Genomic DNA, 15,393 nt, shown 5'->3' on the forward strand with positions numbered 1-15,393 from the left:
AATTTACATTCCAATGGCTTGGAACCCAACCAAATTCAGGCAACTTGTAAAATCATGACCTATTAATCTGTATCATATCCAAAAAACATCACACAAATATCTGAACCCTTTCTTTTAAAATGTGCTGAACTTGTATCTCCTAACTGAAAACTGCATGTTTCCCGAGAGGCTCCTAAGTGACCTATCTTTGTTTGTGTTACAGATTCAAATATGAAGTTTGTAAAGGTGTCTGTTTTCTATCATCATTGCCTGCGGTCTGTGAAAACTGCTCTAATGAAAATCTCCATTTAGAAAGAAATGGATTCCTGGCTTCTATGACAAACAGAGAGACATTTCTTTCAACACTCCTAATACCTACACCACAAAGAGCGAGAAAGGCAACAAATCATGGCGTTTAGAACAGAATCCTGTCAGTTACAACTGAGTGTCTGCCATACTCATCTCTGTTCTTATAAAGTCCTGGTGTGGCCTGGGAGTCTAGATTTCTTTAATGCACGTCAGCCATTCTCCCGTCACAGCCATGATGGGGAGTGACAGGTCAGGAGCAGCTGGCTGTGCAAACATCCCTGCTGCACTGCACAGAACCATGGCTCTCCTGCCTTCTGCAGTCCCAGCTCTCACTCTGCTGCAGCGTTTCTGTTTTGCTTGCTACACAGAACTTTGCTATTGCTGCCTCCTCTGCTCTTTGCCTTAATGTCTCCTGTGGGTGTTCTTGTCCACAGAAGTCTAGAAATTCCAGGAACAAGTAGACACAGGGGCATTTAATGGCCGAACAGAGTTCACGAAATGTAAGGTTTCTGGGCCCAGCTACAGTCTCTGAACATGTGGAATATCTCATCTTTCAACCAAAGGTTTATTTTTCTCTCTGGCTATGGGCCCTTTCATCAGGATATAGAAGTTACATTTCTCCTGTGTGGTACACAAAAACTATAGCCATATATATTCATGACAGGTGAAACCCTATTGAGTCTATGTTCTTCCAAGCTTTCTGAAATGAGCTTGGATACAGAAACCATAACCTCTGAGCAGGAATCTACCCTACATCATTCCTCTTCAGGACACCTTAGAGGCATGGTTTTGTTTATCCAGCCACTTTATAAGATCATTTCTGTGCAATTAAAACTCTAGCTGCACAGAATTTAAAGATTTTATTTTCACATTACATCATCTATAATCCCTACAGCTCCCCACTTATGCTTAGATTGTGTATATTATTATCCATCCATCAATATTATATCAAGCAAGTGCTAAGATCCATGTACGACTACATTGACTTTGGTGTAGTTTTCCTTTCTTGAGATCTAGTGTCCCGTTGCATGCTTCTGACTATACATAAATCAAGTCTTGAAGGTCTGTTGCCATGGCTCTTGCTCTAGCTGACATACTGATAACCAAGAAAATAGTTGGCAATCTCACCATGGAAAAGAACTCAATTGTATCTAGTTCGCACAACCTGTCCTCATACATCATTAATTTCCAAACATCTTAGATGAATTCATAGTGTTCCTAATTGGCCATGGATACCTGCCACAGATGGATTTGGGTAATAATACATTTTAGAGTATTTCTCTTAGACTGTCCATACATCTGTCCTATTGTTTAGCAATGCAAGGAATGATCTAGTAAAGTTAATGGCCCATTAGGAAAGCAAAAGTAAACCCATATCTAGTACTCTTTTCTGTGACTATAAAAGGGCATTTTAATGTGAGTTAAATGAGTCTGGATATTTAAATTCTAAATAACCCTCAGTTCTCCAAGTTTAAAACAGTATCCCACAGAAAACCCCAAGACTTGGAGGCTTGTTTTAAATGGATGCTCCCTGATGTAAAACGTTTAAAAAAATCTTTAATCCAATTATTTCAAAAATATACATAAGAGAACCATTTGAATACAGTTATCACAGGGAATATAAAAGAAATACCCAGCAGGGTGATATTGAGACTAATAAGAAAACACTGGTTTTCTGGGTGCATCATGTAGAAATCGATAAGTCTTCTGTTGTGTTCCATAAACGATCTACTAAGCAAATTTTCATCTCCATGATGGGTGAACAATATTGAAAACAAGGAGGCTGGTCGATCTGAACACAGGAAACTGGTAGCGTCAGTGATGTTTTAAAGCAATTTTAGGAAAATTTGCTTTTAGATACATAACAACTGATGGAACTAACAGTAGCAAGCATTGTGACTTCTTCCCAGTGGTCTGTTGACTTATCAAAGCCGGAGTCTGCTGACACACATGGCATCCGTTCTCTGCTCTATCCTTTTGTATCATTTGCTGTGTGTCATACCACCATTCCATCAATATGCCTGCCCTTTTACTGCAACAGGAGGTAGAGATATTAGAACGGAGTCTGTGCTCCCCACCACACAACAGTTACATGATTTGCATTTGTTACTTTGCTTTGCATTCCTTGTTTTGATTTTGAGGAAGAGTTTCCCTGTGCAGCCTAGCTAAGCCTAGATCTTTCTGTCCCTACCTCCCAGGCACTATGATGCCAGATGTATGGCATCCCTCCAAACTTTGAAGAGCTCTTCAAATATATCCTATAACTAATATCACCTAGTGTCAAGTATTTCAAATTTAATCTGTCACTCAATTCAGGTTCCTCAAATAAAAATAGTTCTAAAGTTTCGTAACATCTTGACAACTCTTCACAAACTCTAGGACATCATGGTTCAGAGTCTGACTCATGTCTCAACGCCATAAACCCATGTGGGACCTGGACAGAGAAAAAAATGCTATGTAGATCTGGAAACCAGCATATATTAATTTCATTTTAGTACACGAGATTAAAAAAATGTTATGTATGTTTCTCCAAATAAAACACATAAGTCATTTTCTACCTTTAGAAAGTATTTTTAATTTTTTAATCTTTTATCTATTAATTTTAGGGGTTAGAATTTTTAAATCTTTTATTTTGGGGTAGTAGTAGACATCTATTACTTTATATCACCTAATTTTTTTTTGCCTTTAGTCTTTGCAGTGTCCAGACATGATATTCTTGTTAACTATTATGGTATATTTGGATTTTTGTCTCTTTTGAAGCTTGACTTAGCAATTTCACACCAATGCAATAGTATTGGGAGGTGGGGTGGACTGAATAGGCTATTAGGTCTGGCCATGCAAAAGTATACTTAATAACTTTTTAAAAGACTTAAGGAGTGAATTTCCTCTCTTCTGAATCTCCAGTATAGGAATAATACTATTGTTCATCGTGACTTATCTAGTCTATGGGTTTAAGACTGCATCATTCATCAATGTTGTCTATGGTTGAGGCAGTCAGTAAGCTGGCTGAGCCAGGACAAATGTATATAGTGCAACCTATGTATTTTTTTTCTTTCTGAATTCAGTCTACATAGTGATAGACCATTCTTTTCTACTATTGCAATTGAAATTCATGATGTAGGAACTCCAGAAGTCCTGTGACATATGAACAAAGCTAGCTGGAGATAGTAAAACCAATAATAGAAAGAAAAGTCAATGCTACTATACATATTGTCAAGATCCCAGCTCCCTTAACAGTTTCCTCAGGTTCTCCATGGTCACATGAACTGATAAAACTAACTTTAAAGGGTAGAATGGAGAGGGAAAAGAAAGAAAAAGGGTATTGTAGCTTGTTTCTCTGTTGTTGTGATGAACACTGATCAAAAGCAGCTGGGATGTGTTATGTGGCTTGAGCTCAGGGGCCATCATCATCAAGAGAAACCAAGGCATGAGCCCAAGGCAGGAACTTAGAAGCAGGTACTAAGGAATAGATGGAATGCTGTTTACATACTCACTTCCCTTCAACTGTTGAGCCCCATTCTAATATAGCACTGAATTATCTTCCTAAAAGATAGCACTGCGCACAGTAGACTGGTCCTCCTGTGTCAATTATCAGTTAAGAAAATGTCCCATGAATATGCCCACAGGCCACTTAGATGGATACATTTCATCAACTGAGAGTCTGTTTTCCAGATATGTCAACATAATAACCTAACTTAACAATGACAGGGTAAGGAAGAGAAAGGAAGGAAGAAGGAAAGGAGGGGAGAAAAGAAGGGAAGGGACACGGAAAGAGATAGTAAGCAGGGGGGGGGGAAGAAGAGGAGAGGAAAAGGAAAGATGAATGAATCACTGGTGTTACAGGTGGGTTATTAAAACTATTGGTGTTCAAGCATACAAATTTATTATCTACTCTGGAGGCTAAGGCAAGAAGAACATGAGACCGAGGCTAGGCTGGGTCATAGAGCATAACTATGTACCAAACAAATAACTTTCCTGGAAAGTACATCCTAGCTCACATACAGAGACTTGGGTATTTAATGGTTTTTATAAATCTCTACTTAAGTTTGGGTCATTAGAGGCATGATGGTTTCATGCACTATGTAAAGTTATCCTTGTATCATTCAAATGCTGATTCCTCTGCCTCTAGATCTGGTTGCTTATTCTAAGAATTTCCCTTCTCAAGTTTTCATAAACATTGCTTCCCATTTTTTCTCTTATTTGCCAATGAAAGTCAACTAGCCAATACCGAGTGAAGAAGAGAAGGGGGCTGAATGTGTGTCAGCCAGGGGAGGGGGAAGGGGAGCAGATGAGGATTCGCCATGTGAATAGAGGGTAGAAGAGACACCATGGGAAACCACATGGGTCAGAGAGAGCCAGATGATACTAAAATGACCGTGTCTCAGGGATTTTGGCTGGGAAATAGCCAGATTAACTTAGAGGATGGATCAGATCAATAACTGCTCAGATATCACGCCATCGAGCTTATCAAATACATTTTAGAGTTATGTGTCTCATTTATTTGGGAGCTAGCCAGGATAAACAAGAAACTTCCACTTTTAAAATTGCTTTAACGGGTCGCCTTTTATCTTTTTATTCTTGGTATAATGTTACTATGAATTTACAATTTTAAATAACTTAATGTTATTATTTCTGAGTTCAGTAAGACAGAAGTCTAACGCAGAGATGATACAGTCAATTTGATGTATTATCAGCGAGGCTGGTTCTTTCTGGACTTCGTATGGAATCCCATGTTTGTCTGTGCTTCCTAGCTTAGGAGGAATCTTTCAATCACTTTGTCCCTTCCTTTCTCTTTGAAAACAGAGAATGCCCTTTGATCATATCTCCATGGAACTCTGGCCTCCATGCAAATGTTTTATAAAGCTGTCAGTGATTGTACTATAGCTGGATTCTTCAGGACAGTCTCATTTCAAGGTCCTGAATTTGAAACGTATGTGAAAAGTCCTTTAGCCCTGTCATGTTATATCCCTATAGGTTCTGGGAAGTTACACATCTTTGGGTGGGTGATATTATTCTACCCAGCAATAAAATATAGGAAAGTATCCATTTCTCACTTTGAAGTAGGCAAGAATAGGGAATGGTTTAGTCATTTAGAATTCTACACCATCATTCACACATATCAGAAAATTTGGCAGTCTGAGACTTTCAACTCACATATACTACACACACACACACACACACACACACACACACACACACACACACACACCACTCTGAACAATGCACTTACTAATCTGTTCGGAATACCTTATTCAATTTCTTATGCTTATATATAATTAAAATCAGACGAATGCTGGACAGAGACACACACAGCGACCAAAGCCTATGTAAGCTTGTCAATCAAAATGGACAACCAACCACACTATATCCATAGTAACAACAGACACGCCCCACAGAGATCCCTAGAGGCCAGTAAGGTGGATGCATTCCATCAATTGAGTGTCTGTCTTCCTAGGCATGGCAAGTTGGCAACCTTTGGACCCATAAATGAAAACCTAAACAATAATGGAGCCCTTGAATGTCTTCACTCACGGGGCCCACTGTCACTTCTAAAGTGTGGTTTTGATCTGCTCTAAGGCTCTGCTTTGAATGTTTCCTTGCTACTTCTGCAAATATGTGTGAGATTTTTTTTTCTTGCTTCGTTTTTAAAATTACGTGCCAAGAACCTATACACCAGCGTTTGTATCATTCAACTCAGTGAAAACAACATGTTAAGTGTAAGCATCAAAGAAATCCTACATGTCGGCTGCTCAATATTATTTTGTAACTGTTCTGTTTAGTCATTTTTAAAAATGATTTTATCAGACATGAAATGTTGGTGGCAAATGAGTTCAGAGACCCTTAAGGATTTAACCTTTAGCATACAATTAAAACAGTCTCTCATACATACAATTTCAGGCAGATCAGCATCCACATATGAGTCTTGATGTCCAGCAATACTATCTTTTCTGAATATGAGAAGCAATCGGAAAGTATCTCTTTTACTAATTGCTTAGTTTTCCTTGTGCTTCTAGCACAACATCTGCTGGGGAGCACACTCCTTCCACACAAAACACACGCACACACACACACACACACACACACACACACACACTAAAAGAATGTGCATTCTGGATGAGGGGGTAGGTTTGGCTCAGGTAGCCTTCAGGCATGCTCAAGAATCAACATCAAGTATAAACAATGCTAAACCACTGTCCAATGTCCTGAACAGTTGTGGATCTGTTAAAACCTCCTAGTGTCTGTAGTTTATTGACTTCATCTTTCTAGTAGAACTGCTAAAGATTACAATTCTAAGAGGCATTATGTGGGTAGATGCCCTCATTCTCTCACACAGTTCGGCCAAGATATTTTTACACCTTTCTGCACATAAAACAAAATGAAGGCATGCGTTAGAGATGCATGTTACCAGTAAACTCCCCACCCCCATCCTATGAAGCTGGGAATTTATTCTATGCTCATTTCCTGAATGAAGTATTAAGATAATTCTACCTAAGGAAAATGAACCACATTTCTAAAATAAAAGGGATTTTCTTGGTGGGGCATCTTATTAAACATATTTAATCGCCAAGACCCATTAGAATGTCAATTCATGTGGTCATATCCAAATGCCATCCCTTCTATTTCTACCTCTACATAGATTCCATGCCCTATCTACTGGTGGAGCATCAAATGCTACAAGAGAGTAGCTTCTGCTCTGTTCACATTCCCTCATGGAGCACGTGTCAAGCAGATTTGCTTCAGATTGGCATGAAAAAAAGAAAGGAAACAAAAAGCGCATTCATAAACAGCTTAGAACCTATTGCCTCAAGAAGAAGATAAAACTCTGAAATCATTCTCTTACCTTGGGAGACCTGGGCAGATTTATCGTTCTCTCTTCTGCTAAGCTCAACAAGGTTAGCTTCATATCCTCAGCTGAGGGGTGTTTGGGAGGGCGAGGCGGGGGATGTAATACTGAGCTTTCGTATCTCCTTATCATGTAATACTGTTCCTCGGTAATCTCTTCTACAAGACTCCTAACTTGAAGTGGTCCTGCATCCGTAGGCAAACTACTACTATTAACTAACCGAACAGTCATTTTCAAGCGGCCCACGGGAATTTCCCAACATTCCTCGGGATTTTCAAAGTCACTGATAAGTAGGTAAGAATCTGTGATGTCCTCCTCCAACTGCAGTCCCGGAGTTGCTGCCAAAATGTCGTTTTCAATGGAGAGATCTCTCATAGCCACCTTCACATTGAAGGGCCAGCAGAACTGTGTGCAGAGCTCAGAAATCTGGTACTGTTTCTTATCGTGAATCACCTCTACAAAACCTCCTTCCATATACAGAGGAAGCTGTGCTGCTTCACGGGACTTACTGAGGATTCTTTCACAGGAAAGAATGTTTACTTTTCTTGTTCCTTCAAAGACAACTTCTGTAGTCTCGGAATGATGCACTAGAAATTGGTCTCCAACAGACACAGAGGATAGCTCCTTATGAAGTGTATGAAAAGCTTTGGTGGCCACCACGTGGAGAGTTTCTTTCTTGCTCTTAGCTATCTGCAGGTCATAGGCCGTTGGGAACTCCCTGGGTCTTCTTTTGAACTTGCCTTTGTAGCTAGTAGGGATCAAGAAGTGTCTTTTAGGGAAATTGCTGCGAATTTCTGAAGCTAAGATTCTTGAAGCCTGGTACTTTTTGTGGATGATAATGGTTTTCTCAGGCTGTAAAATATTTTGGGGCAGTTGGTTCCTCTGAGATACTTCGATGACTTCACCTACTACAGGAAACTCTTTGCTGGTCATTTCAAAAAGATCGTCTGTAGACAGCAACTGAAGAAACCAGCTAGCATCATAAGAGTCAGTAATGTCTTTGACTTCAACGTCTAAACTGGGGAGAATCCGGACTATTTCCTTTTGAACTGAAAATGAAAGAGAAAATAACTGATATTTTGTTCAGAGTGCTCTCGTGGTATCCTGGTAGAGATAGTCTCCTGGCACTATTCATTTAGGGAAGAGAAAAGAACTCAAATAGTCATGATATGATTTTCTTTATATATGACTTTGCAGTTTTGAAACTTTATGATGAGAAAAAGGGATACGTATACCAACATGCTCAACTTAAGAAATAGAGGTTACCCAACCCTTTGTATCTCTGTGAATCTCAGCAAAAATTACTTCTTGCTTATTACTATAAATGGTAATTATGCTCCTGACTCAAATGCTGCCCATTCTTGAATTTATGCGTATATTTTATGATATGTATCATATATCTATATGAATGTACATATAAATAGACAAGTATGAAAGTCTTATCACTTGATTTTAAGTCATGTTTCTGAGATACAGGGATTATATGTAAAACCTTTATGGGTTTCTGCCTGTGCCTGGAGCTGACCCAGTCCCACAGCTCTCGGCACCCAAATCCCGTGGGGGAGAGAGTTGGACTCTCAGGAGTGCAGACAATCCTGAGAGCTCAGAGAAAAACACCACTTCTGTTCACATTCATGACCAAAGCAGAACGTGCACCTAGAGCAGTCACAGGAACCTAGGAGCAGTCAGGGGCAGGATCCTTCCAGTTTCTGCCTGTGCGCAGAGCTCAAAGTTGGTTACCAGGAGCGCTGACACACCTGAGAACAGAGGTAAGACCACCACTTCTGCTCCAAGGGACCCGCCTGGAGCTCTCAGGACACACAAACCCAGTAGCAGTCCAGGACTAGCCTGGTCCCATAGCTTTCTGTACCCAGATTCCACTGGAAAAAAAGCCAGTCTCCAGAAGTGCTGAGACACTGGCTTAAAAAAAGGGTCAAGCCACTGTCAGAGAGAGCAAGACCAGCTTACAGAAGAGACAACCAGATGGTAAGAGGCAAGGACAGGAACCTAAGCAACAAAAACCAAGATTGCTTGGCATGATCAGAGCCCAGTTCTCCCACCAAAGCAAATACTGGATATCCAAACACACCAGAAAAGCAAGATGTGGATTTAAAATCACAGCTCATGGTGAAGATAGAGGATGTTAAGAAGGACATAAATAACTCCCTTAAAAAAAGATAGGACAATAAAGGTAAAGAAGTAGAAGCCCATAAAGAGGAAACAGAAAAATCCCTTAAAGAATTACAGGAAAACACAACCAAACAGGTGAAGGAATTGAACAAAACCATCCAGGACCTAAAATATTGGAAATAGAAACAATAAAGAAAGCACAAAGGGAGACAACCCTGGAGATAGAAAACCTAGGAAAGAGATCAGAGATAGAAATGAGAATCTCAAGTGCAGAAGATACCATAGAAAACATTTACACAGCCATAAAAGATAATGTAAAACGCAAAAATCTCCTACCCAAAACATTCAGGAAATCCAGGACACAATGAAAAGACCAAATCTAAGAATAATAGGTACAGAAGACAACAAAGATTCCCAACTTAAAGGACCAGTAAATATCTTCAACAAGATTATAAAAGAAAAATTCCCTAACCTAAGAAAAAGATAACCATAAACATACAAGAAGCCTATAGAACTCCAGATTGGACCAGAAAAGAAGTTTCTCCTGTCACATAATAGTCAAAACACCAAATACACAAAACAAGGGAAGAATATTAAAAAGCAGTAAGGGAAAGGTCAAGTAACATATAAATTCAGACCTATCAGAATTACACCAGACTTCTCACCAGAGACTATGAAAGCCAGAAGATCCTGGACTGATGTCATACAGACACTAAGAGAACACAAATGCCAGCCCAGGTTACTGTATGCAGCAAAACCCTCAACATAGATGGAGAAACCAAGATGTTCCATGACAAAACCAAATTTACACAATATCTTTCCACAAATCCAGCGCTAAAAAGGATAATAGATGGAAAACTCCACCACAAGGAGGAAAACTATATCCTAGAAAAAGCGAGAAAGTAATCTTCTTGCAACGAAGCCAAAAGAAGTGAGTCATGCAAATATAATTCCACCTCTAACAACAAATATAACAAGAAACAACAATCACTATTTCTTAATATCTCTTAATTCCCCAATGAAAACACAAAGACTAACAGGCTGGATGTGGAAAAATGACCCAGCATTTTGCTGCCTACAGGAAACACATGTCAGTGACAAAGACAGACACTACATCAGAGTAAAAGGCTGGAAAACAATTTTCCAAGAAAATGGTCCCAAGCAACAAGCTGGAGTAGCTATTCCAATATCAAATCAAATCGACTTTCAACCAAAAGTTATTTAAAAAGATAAGGGAAAACATGGCATACTCATCATGGAAAAATCCACCAAGATGAACTCTCAATCCTGAATATCTGTGCTCCAAATACAAGGGCACCTACGTACATAAAAGAAAGCTTTCTAAAGCTCAAAGCACACATTGTACCTCACACGATAATAGTAGGAGATTTCAACACACCTCTCTCAACAATGGACAGATCATGGAAACAGAAATTAAACAGAGACACAATGAAACTAACAGAAGTTATGAACCAAATGGATTCGATACACATCTATCGAACACTGCATCCTAACAAAAGGATATACCTGTTTTTCAGCACCTCAAAATAGGCTTCAACACATAACAGAAGATTGAAATAATTGCATGCGTCCTATCAGATCACCACAGACTAAGGCTGCTGTTCATTACAACAAAAATGACAGGGAGCCCACATACAAATGGAATAATGAGCAATTTGTAAATTCATTTGGAATAACAAAAAACAAGAATAGCACATCTATCCTCAACAATAAAAGAAATTCTGGGGGAATCAACATCCCTGACCTCAAACGGTATTACAGAGCAACAGTGATAAAAACTGTATGGTATTGGTAGGAAGGTAGATCAATGGACTAGAATTAAAGACCCAAGAAATGAACCCACACACCTATGGTCACTTGATTTTTGACAAAGGAGCTAAAAAGATCCAGTGGTGAAAAGATAGCACTTTCAAAAAATGGTTCACTTGGAGGTCAGCATGTAGAAAAAGGAAAATCGATCCATTCTTATTGCCCTGTACAAAGCTCAAGTCTAAGTAGATCAAGGACCTCCATGTAAAACCAGATACACTCAAACTAATAGAATAAAAAGTGGGTAAGAGCCTAAAACACATGGGTACTAGGAATAATTTCCTGAACAGAACACCAATGACTTATGCTGTAAAATCAAGAATTGACAAACGTGACTTCATAAAATTGCAAAGTTTCTGTAAGGCAAAGGTCACTGTTATTAGGACAAATGGCAACCAACAGATTGGGAAAAGATTTTAACCAACCCTACATCTGATAAAGAGCTAATATCCAATATATACAAAGAACTCAAGAAGTTAGACTCAAATAACCCGATTTAAAAATGGGGTTCAGAGCTAAACAAAGAATTCTCAGCTGAGGAATATCAAATGGCAGAGAAGCACGTGAAGAAATGTTCAACATCTTTAGTCATAAGGGAAATGCAAATCAAAACAACCCTGAGATTCCACCTCATACCAGTCAGAATGGCTGAGATCAAAACTCAGGTGACATCAGATGCTGGTGAGGATGTGGAGAAAGAGGAACACTCCTCCACTGTTGGTGGGATTGCAGACTGGTACAACCATTCTGGAAATCAGTCTGGAGGTTCCTCAGATAATTGGACATAGTACTAACTGAGGACCCACCTATACCTCTCCTGAACATACACCCAAAAGATGCTCCAACATATAACAAGGACACATGTTCCACTATGTTCCTAGCAGCCTTATTTATAATAGCCAGAAGCTGGAAAGAATCTAGATGTGCCTCAACAGAGTAACAGATACAGAAAATCTCATACATCTACACAATGGAGTACTACTCAGCTATCAAAAACAGTGACTTCATGAAATTCTTAGGCAAATGGATGGAAGTAGAAAGTATCATCCTGAGTGAGGTAACCCAATCACAAAAACATATACAATATGTACTCACTGATAAGTATATATTAGCCCCAATGCTCAAATTATCTAAGATACAATCCACAGAACACATGAAGCTCAAGAAGACGGATGAACAAAAGGCAGATGTCTCAGTCCTTCTTAAAGGGAAGAACAAAAATATTCATAGGAGGAGATATGGAGACAAAGTGTGGAGCAGAGACTGAAGGCATGGCCATTCAGAGCCTGCCCCACCTGGGGATCAAGCCCATATACACACAGCCAGCAAACCCAGCCAATATTGCCGATGCTAAGAAGTGCATGCTGACAGAAGCCTGATATAGCTGACCCCTGAGAGGCTCTGCCACAGCATGGCAAATATAGAGGCGAATGCTAGCACCAATCCACTGAACTGAGAACAGGGTCCCCATTGGAGGAGTTAGAGAAAGGATTGAAAGAGCTAAAGGGGCTTGCAACCACATAAGAACAACAATACCAACCAACTAGAGCTCCCAGGGACTAAACCACCTACCAAAGAGTACACAGGAACAGACCCATGGCTCCAGCCACATGTGTAGGAGAGGATGGCCTTGTTGGGCACCAATGGGAGAAGAAGCTCTTGGTCTTGCCAAGGCTTGACCCTGTAGTGTAGGGGAATGTCAGGGCAGAGAGGCGGGAAAGGATGGGTGGTTGGGTGGGGGGACACCTTCATGCAAAAAGGGGCAGGAGGGATGGGCTAGAGGGCTTATGGATGGGAAACTGGGAAAGGGATAACATTTGAAATGTAAATACAAAATATCCAGTAAAAAAAATGAAAGAAAAAATAAGCTTTGTAATTCATAAAAGAAAGCTCATGTATAATGTATCTAGCATAACCATCACACAAATCCTATACTAGAAGATAAAACAACAGGCAATAAACCCTCACAAAATGTAAGATACTTTAGGTATGTCATAGAGACATACAGTTTTTAAATGTCAAAGTTAGCTTTTTTCCACCAGTGCAATATTTTGCCCAAGAAGAAACAGAGTTCTATAACTGTGGCTCGCAGTGGAAGGATACACTTGGTAAATACTGGGTACACGCCACTATGCCACTGAGGACAAGCAAGGAAGTCTTGTGACTTTAGAGTAACTGAAACATTGGGTTCATACTTTTCTTCTTCGAGTAGTACGCTCAAAATATTATTACATTTCTTCTTAAATTAAGAGGATTTATAACAATTTATTTTTATATTTCTTTCTAACACAAGCTTTATAATGAATTTCATAAACCCATATTTGCCCACTATCTGTAGTCACTGTAGGGAAGTGTTGTTGTTTGGGGGTGAGCAGCAGTTGGGTTGAGTTGTATTTTGTGGAATTTCTTATTGGTGATTTTTTTTTTTATGAAACGGGGCCTAACTGTAGCCATGGCTAATGACCTCGAGTTTACTATATATCCTAGACTGGCCTCTCCATATGGCAACCCTTGTGCCACTTCCTCCTAGGTACTGAAGTTATAGTCATGTGACACCACACCTGACCCTCTCCCATGTTCTTAGAAATTAAAAACACAATTTTGCTTAGAACATTTTTACTTCTACAACATTGCAGATGTTACTTTTAAATATTAATAATCATTTGTTCAGCATCTGACATTATACCCTATATAATTTGTGTCATATCACATATATTCTTTATAACAGAGTTTGTAATGACATAGCATGGAAAAATTGTTTAATTGTGAAGAAATATAAAATAAAATAAATGGTGGCTTCCACAATGGAGATCTATAAATTTGTAGGCTCATTAAAAATAAATAACAAATCAGGAACTTCAAGGAAAAAATACTCCCTAAATTCTCTTATTTTACAGTTCATTTTATAAAGCTTATTCCTTAAATTAAGAATATATGTCATGGGGCTTCTTAAATCCCAGGCAATTTTAAAAGCTAAATTCTTGTTAATTGAATAAAAATGGTCAGATTTTAGAATTCTAGAACAAGCTCTAGATGACCTTCCTAGTTCCATATCATTCTTTAAATATGGGAAAATTTGAATTGGTATACTAGATGTCATTTGGGGTTGGGGATCTCTAAATGATCCTTTTAGAATAGCAGAGCCATAATATAGCTTTGTCTCTACCTTCATTGCTCCATAGCGTGTGCAGTGGGCAGAGAAGAGCTTTATTGGTTTTGTAGAATTTCATGGTCTCTGAAAAAATATTAGGCTAAACTGTCTAACCCCTGTATTCAAATTTCCTATGTTTACTGCCTGACTTACCTTCAGTATCTTTATTTTCTTTTAATGTTTTGTTCATTCAAAATTTTTCATATTTTGGTCATGTTCACACTTTTCTCATTTATTTTAAACCCATCAAGTCCAGTTAGTGCTGCCTTTATATACTTAGATATATGACGACCCAGTAGAGTATGTTAGAGCTATGAGAAGGATACTGCATTTCTCTTTCCCAGCAGCTGTCAATTACTAAAGCCCCCCAACCAGGAGTATGACTCCTTGCCCCTCTTTTCTCTGTGTGTTGTGATGTAGACTTGAGTTTGCATGGGTCTTATACGTGCTGTCACATCTCTGTGAGTTCATATAACTGATGCCAACACTGTGCAGAACACACTGTTTCCTGTGTAGCCATTGACTACCTCCAGGTCTCACATTCTTTCTGCACCCTCTTCAGCAGGATCCCTGAGCATCATCGGAAGAAAGGGGTATGACACAGTTGACACACTTAGAGCTGAGCACTCTACACTCAACCATTCTTGACACTTTGACCAGTTAGTAGTCTCTGTGTTAGTCTCTATCTCCTGCAAAAAGAAGCTTCTCTGGTGAGGTTGCAAGACACCCTAATCTGTGAATATGATCAAAAGTTGCTGTGAGATGGTACTTTGATTTCTAACTCTTCTGAAGTAATGCTAGTCTGTCCCTTTTTTTAAACATAACATACCAACAGCATTTGGCAAAGTAGATTTGATTCCTTCTACTTTGATCCATTTTTCTCTATTTTGTGTTTATTTTTCCCTGTTACCTTTCTTTCCATGCCAACCACTGCTCTCACACACACATGCCTTTTCGAGCTGCCATTCTCTATCTACATACCCTTCACCTATAGTTTTCTATCTATAACCTCCACATTGCATGTTCATGCCTTTAAATAGCATCTGTCTGTCACATTTCTAGCAAAATGATGCCCCTGGTTTCTATGCACCTCTTTAAGACCTCTGTTAGCACACATAGCAGGTATCTCAAGGTTAACATTCTTGAAGTG

At 39.1% G+C, this 15,393-nt stretch overlaps 1 protein-coding gene across 1 annotated transcript in view; it reads right to left on the minus strand.

The window, feature by feature from the left end:
- Themis (thymocyte selection associated) overlaps positions 1 to 15,393 on the minus strand; it is a 250,686-nt gene that overhangs the window by 135,944 nt on the left and 99,349 nt on the right. Inside the window, 1 exon segment of the mRNA NM_001432406.1 lies at positions 7,130 to 8,181. Coding sequence (NP_001419335.1) covers positions 7,130 to 8,181 — 1,052 coding nt within the window.

The sequence above is a fragment of the Rattus norvegicus genome, chromosome 1, assembly GCF_021556685.1.
Source record: "Rattus norvegicus strain SHRSP/BbbUtx chromosome 1, alternate assembly SHRSP_T2T, whole genome shotgun sequence".
Classification (NCBI taxonomy): Eukaryota; Metazoa; Chordata; class Mammalia; order Rodentia; family Muridae; genus Rattus; species Rattus norvegicus.